Raw genomic sequence first — 5,956 nt, forward strand, 5'->3', positions numbered from 1 at the left:
TTAGAATAAATTTAATTTATAATGGCAAGGCAGTAATTTTTCCACTTTTAAATTTATTCTAAGATTATTAATCATTTCCAACTAATAGATTATTTAATATTCTGTTTTACTACAACTGAAGCAGTCTTCATAAACACCACAAAAACCTTGACCTTTAATATTCCTTTTGTTTTCTCATTATTTTACAGAAAACAGTTTGTGGTAACTAAACGCTGTCTGCTCCGCCCCTCCCTCTCTTGGGTTAAAGACGTTGAACTAGTAAGATGTGCTCTTATCATTTATTACAATAAATAATAGTTAAACAGTTAGTATTGGTATTAATTAATTACCGGATACAAATAAACCCATTCGAGCATCCCAACATCACACTGGCGACGAGAAGGTTACGAATCGACGTGAAACTGTATGTATTTTAACATCTTGCAATTAGAGGTTATCAACATAATTTCAATCCCCAAAACGTCACCACAGAGCAATTAATTGACAGTAAACTTGAAGGAAATCACAATCAGTCGGTAAAGCAGAGCATATATTCAAGCAATATCAAAACGCAAACGTCAAACGCCACTATACGGCAAGTGTCATAACTCTGTCGGTAAAACAGACATGGCAGCCGCCATCTTATTTGCTACTGCATACAACTGAAGTGAAGATCGACAACAAGGAACAATCGATAATGTCGCTTGAAGAATTTCAAAGTAAAATTGCAAGTGGTCAAACGTCGTGGATACAAGACGTACCAAAAGATACATTATCAGAACTCTTAACACAATTAGGATTAACGACAGGCCCAAATCCAAGTATCGACGACCTACGAAAAGCGCTTCGGGAACACGTAAAAACAAAAAAAATAAAAATGACGCACCAGTCAACGCTCCCTATTACAAGCTTAGAAAATTTCAGTGGTGGCAATTGGAGGAGCTACGAAGAACAACTCAATTGTTACATGTTATTGCATGACATCTCTGGAGACAAAAAGGTTCCGCTCTTGATTACGAAGTTAACAAGTAACGTGTATGACACATTGTCAGGGTTATGCGCCCCAAACATACCAATTAAAAGTACATACGAAGAATTATGTAAAAAGCTGCAAGAATTTTACCATCCCAAAATAAATCTAGCAGTGCACAGAGCGAGATTCATGGACAGAAAGCAAGAAGAAGGTGAAACGATAAAAGAATACCTGTTAGCGGTTCGCAAACTGGCTAAAGACTGCGATTTCAAGGATGTAGATGAACACTTAAAAGAAAGATTGTTGAATGGTGTCCACAACGAGACAATCAGATATGAAGTTTTGAAGATGGCTGATGCGACCCTGGCAAAGCTAACAGCAGTCGCGGAGACAGCAGAGATGGCTTTTAAACTATCAGCAAAGCCAGTTGATGTGTTCAAGCTCTCTACAGATCGTGGGAAGGCGAGTCTACAGCCTCAAAAAAGGCGTCAACAACAACAACAGTCAAAGTGCCTGTGCTGCGGCAAGACAGGACATTGGAAGGATCAGTGCACCTTGCGTTTTAAGTACTGTTCGGAATGTGGCAGGAAGGGACACATATTTAGGCTATGCCCCCTAAAGAAACCAAGCCTAAAAACGGTGGTTTGCTCTGAAGAAAAAGAAGAAGATGTTTGTGAAACGAATAATCTAGAAGACATGTACCAAACACTTAATTTGGGATGTAAGTTATTTAAAAAAGTACCATCTATGTTTTTAAAGCTAAAAATTGAAGGGATTCCATTTGATTTTGAGGTGGACACAGGTTCAGATATAACTACAATAAATAAAAGTGACAAAAATAAATTTTTCCCACAAATCAACATAGAAAACTCTACAATGACTATGATCAGCTTTGACCAGTCCATTTCAAAACCAATTGGATTATTAAAGAATTTGAATGTGATATTTAATGAATCAAAAGTTGAGGATATGACCCTCATAGTTGTAGAAGATGGGTTGCCAAGAGTAATAGGAAAAGATTGGTTAAAAAAATTACAGTTGTGGCCGTTCAAACTACAACAAAATATTAATGTATGTAGTAAGGTTCCAACCAAACAGGCCTATCTAGATAAAATAAAAAAAGAGTTCCCTGTTGTATTCGAACCTGGGTGGGGTAATTTTAAAAAGGCAAATATAACCCTAAAATTAAAACCAAATGCTAAGCCAAAATTTTTGCCAGCAAGAAATGTGCCTTTTGCATTAAAATCCAAGGTCGAAACAGAAATAAATAGACTGTTAGCAAATGGTCGTATTGCTCCAATAGAGTTTAGCGAATGGGGTACACCAGTGGTACCAGTTATGAAGGGTGATGGCTCAGTGCGCCTCTGTGGGGACTACAAAGTAACTTTGAACCCTAACCTAGAAATAGACCATTTTCCTCTCCCGACAATAAATGACATACTGTCAAATTTTGAAGGAAATAGTTATTTTTGTGAGCTGGATTTGAAAGAAGCCTACCTTCAAGCACCACTTGATGCAGACTCACAAGAACTAACAACAATAGTGACTGAAAAGGGCATATATAAATACTTATATCTGCCCTATGGTGTCAGCACTGGGCCGGGATCTTTCCAACGCCTGATTGTTCAGTTGTTGTCGGGACTGGAGGGTGTGAAGGTTTACATAGATAATGTTTTCATTGCAGGAAAAACAATAGAAGAAGTAAATTCAAGATTAAAATCTGTATTGCAACGCTTCACAGAGGCAGAGTTAAAATTAAAAATATCAAAGTGCAAGTTTTTTGAAGAACACCTAACAGTATTTGGATATCATGTGTCAGGTGAAGGGATCAGCGTAATTAAAGAAAATATAGAGCCTTTATTGAAAGCACCCCAACCCGAAAATATAAAAATGTTACGTTCCTTTTTAGGAAAAGTAAATTATTATAATAGATTTTTAAAAGATATGGCCACAATACTACAGCCTTTGTATAATTGCCTTAGGAATGAAAACTTTTGTTGGACCCCTGAATGTAATAACGCCTTCTTAAAAATAAAAGGAGCTTTAACAAAAACAGCCACTTTATCTCATTACAGCAATGAACTGCCGATAATTTTAAGCTGTGATGCCTCAGACTGTGGGGTGGCCGCTGTTCTTTCTGTGAAATCTGAGGATGGTGTAGTGAAACCAGTAGCCTATGCCAGTAAAAAATTGAGTGATACTCAAATAAAGTATCCAACTATAGAAAAGGAAGCATATGCTATAATCTTTGGAATAACTAAATTTTATGAATATTTGTTTGGACGGACATTCGAGTTACAAACCGATAATGCGGCTCTAGTTACTATATTTGGCCCTAAAAAAGGTATACCAAAAATGGCATGTAAAAGATTACAGCACTGGGCTATATTCTTGTCAGGGTTTAACTACACTATCCAACATATAAAAACAGATTGCAACCCCGCAGACTATTTGTCTCGCAACCCCACGCCAGACAATAGTACTTTTAGCCATCCAATATTAGACAGTAGTGAATTAAGTGTGTTAAAATTCTTGTCATTATCAAATTTTGAAAATGTAAATTGGAAAATGGTGGAACAAGAAACAAAAAAATGTACTACCCTATCAACTGTAATGAGATATTGTACTGATGGTTGGCCTGATAAAGCAATGTTAAATGAAGAATTAAAATCTTTTTATGAAAAACAAAATGAAATAAGTATTGACCAGGGTTGCTTACTATGGGGCACACGAGTCATAATTCCAAAAAGTCTACAGAATCTAGTAATGAACGAATTACATGCAAGCCATTTTGGAATAAATAGAATGAAACAAATCGCTAGGTCATATTTTTGGTGGATAACTATAGATAAGGATATCACAGATATAACAAATGCATGCATGATTTGTTTAGAAAACAGAAAGGCCCCCGAAAAGGTACCCCTAACGCCCTGGCCACCGGCCCATACAGTTTGGGAGCGTTTACATGCGGATTTTCTTGGACCTTTCTGTGGTAAGATGTTTTTAGTGGTGATAGATAGTTTTTCAAAGTGGCCAGAAGCATATGTGATGTCTAATATAAAGGCTACTAATACACTAAAAGTTTTTAAGTCACTATTTGCTCGGTATGGTTACCCGCTCCATTTGGTGGTGGATAATGGGACAACGTGGACGAGTTCTGAATTTCAAGATTATTGTAAAAGTAAAAATATAAAAATAAGTTACACCCCACCTTATTATCCCGCAACGAATGGAGCCGCCGAACGTTTTGTACAAACCTTTAAAAGCCATGTAAAAAAAATTATAGCCAGTGGCAAGCCACTGGAAGACGCCATAAATTTATTTTTAGTCGATTATCGAACAAGTGTAAATAGAGCCACTGGTGTCAGCCCCTCGAAATTAATGTATCAGCGGGAGTTGAGAACTAGATTTTCTTTACTTAGACCACAGCCAGTAAGTGCTAGGTTGCAAATCAATAATGAAAAATTAGTAGAGTTCAGTAAGGGAAATCGAAACGTGACTTTTGATGTGGGGACGAAAGTCATGGTCAGAGATTATAGAGATAAAAAACGAAAGTGGATTGCGGGAGAGATCAAGGAGTGTCTGACACCAGGGGTTACATATTTGGTAAATGTGGAGGGGAGAGACATAAAACGCCATGTTAACCAAATGTTAGCTATAAGTAATTAGTGTAAGTTAATTTCTCGCTGTTCTTTTATAAATGTGCTGGGGGAGAGTTGTGGTAACTAAACGCTGTCTGCTCCGCCCCTCCCTCTCTTGGGTTAAAGACGTTGAACTAGTAAGATGTGCTCTTATCATTTATTACAATAAATAATAGTTAAACAGTTAGTATTGGTATTAATTAATTACCGGATACAAATAAACCCATTCGAGCATCCCAACATCACACAGTTTTAAACAATTTATCGTTTCGTTTGCTCTTGCAAATTGCAAAATATCTTGGATTTAAAAAGTTACATGTCACCTAAAATTCTATTGGATATAAGTCTATTAGACATTGAAAAACGAGCTTTGAGTTCAACGAGTAATAGTAAATTAGGAGATACCCGAGTGCCTGAAAGTGAAGATTAATAAATGATAAAGACTTCTTATCGTTTTCTAATCTTGAGACCTATAGGCTTATTTACTAGTTGCTTTGTGAGCTATAGACCTCGCGAGCATGGCTTAAAACTAAATAAATGTATATGGCCACGCCATTTTGAAAAAAATATATACATATTATTGAACCTGCTCACATAATTTCACGAAAATCGGTTGTAAATTGCGACCTGTACAGAAGAACATACTGTAACAACAAAATAAATGCGACCTGTAGTGAAGAATATCCGGACATACTGTAACAACAAATTTTTATTACCTCTATTATTAGTATTAAAAAACCGGCCAAGTGCGAGTCGGACTCGCGTTCCAAGGCAAGACATTACACAATTTAAACAATGTATTTTTTATGTGAAATGACTTTAAAAAACCCGTAGGGGTCGGATCAAAAACTAAGTAATTAAGTCTGACTCACGCTTGACTGCACATTTCTAATAGGTTTTCCGGTGATCTATAGGTTAAGATCTATTTTGTGTATTTTTTTCAAAATTTTAGACCCAGTAGTTTCGGAGATAAAGGGGGAATGGTCAATTTTTGCCTATTTTCTTCAATAACTTCTAAACTATTTATTTTAAAATTATAAAAAATATATATTTGAGATTCTCACAATGAGCTCTTTCATTTGATATATAACATGATATATAGGTAGTTTGAAAAACTTTATTTTTTAATTTTCTCATTTACCCCCCAAAATTGGCCCCCGTGTTTAAAATTAATATGTTTACGTTAACATGTCCATCTTTGGGTCACAAACTTACATCTGTGTACCAAATTTCAACTTAATTGGTCCAGTAGTTTTGGAGAAAATAGGCTGTGACGGACAGACGGACAGACAGACAGACAGACAGACAGACAGACAGACAGACAGACAGACAGACAGACAGACGAACGAGTGATCCTATAAGG

At 36.3% G+C, this 5,956-nt stretch overlaps 1 protein-coding gene across 2 annotated transcripts; it reads left to right on the forward strand.

Annotated features, from left to right (window-relative positions):
* Positions 1–211: 211 nt before the first annotated feature.
* On the forward strand, positions 212–4,829 carry LOC134742878 (uncharacterized protein K02A2.6-like). Of its 2 annotated transcripts, none has more exons than XM_063676065.1 (2): positions 212–1,673; positions 2,637–4,829. In XM_063676065.1, exon 2 carries the CDS (start codon positions 2,843–2,845, stop codon positions 4,619–4,621), a length of 1,779 nt encoding a protein of 592 aa, XP_063532135.1. In that variant the 5' UTR covers positions 212–1,673; positions 2,637–2,842; the 3' UTR covers positions 4,622–4,829. Both variants share the same exon structure in this region, with proteins under 2 accessions (XP_063532135.1, XP_063532136.1).
* The last annotated feature ends 1,127 nt before the right edge of the window (positions 4,830–5,956 follow it).

Source organism: Cydia strobilella, chromosome 7, assembly GCF_947568885.1.
Source record: "Cydia strobilella chromosome 7, ilCydStro3.1, whole genome shotgun sequence".
Classification (NCBI taxonomy): domain Eukaryota; kingdom Metazoa; phylum Arthropoda; class Insecta; order Lepidoptera; family Tortricidae; genus Cydia; species Cydia strobilella.

What these genes read in the sequence shown, in the direction of transcription:
- LOC134742878 (XM_063676065.1), top strand. Translation starts at nt 2,843, where the DNA reads ATGTTACGTTCCTTTTTAGGAAAAGTAAATTATTATAATAGATTTTTA.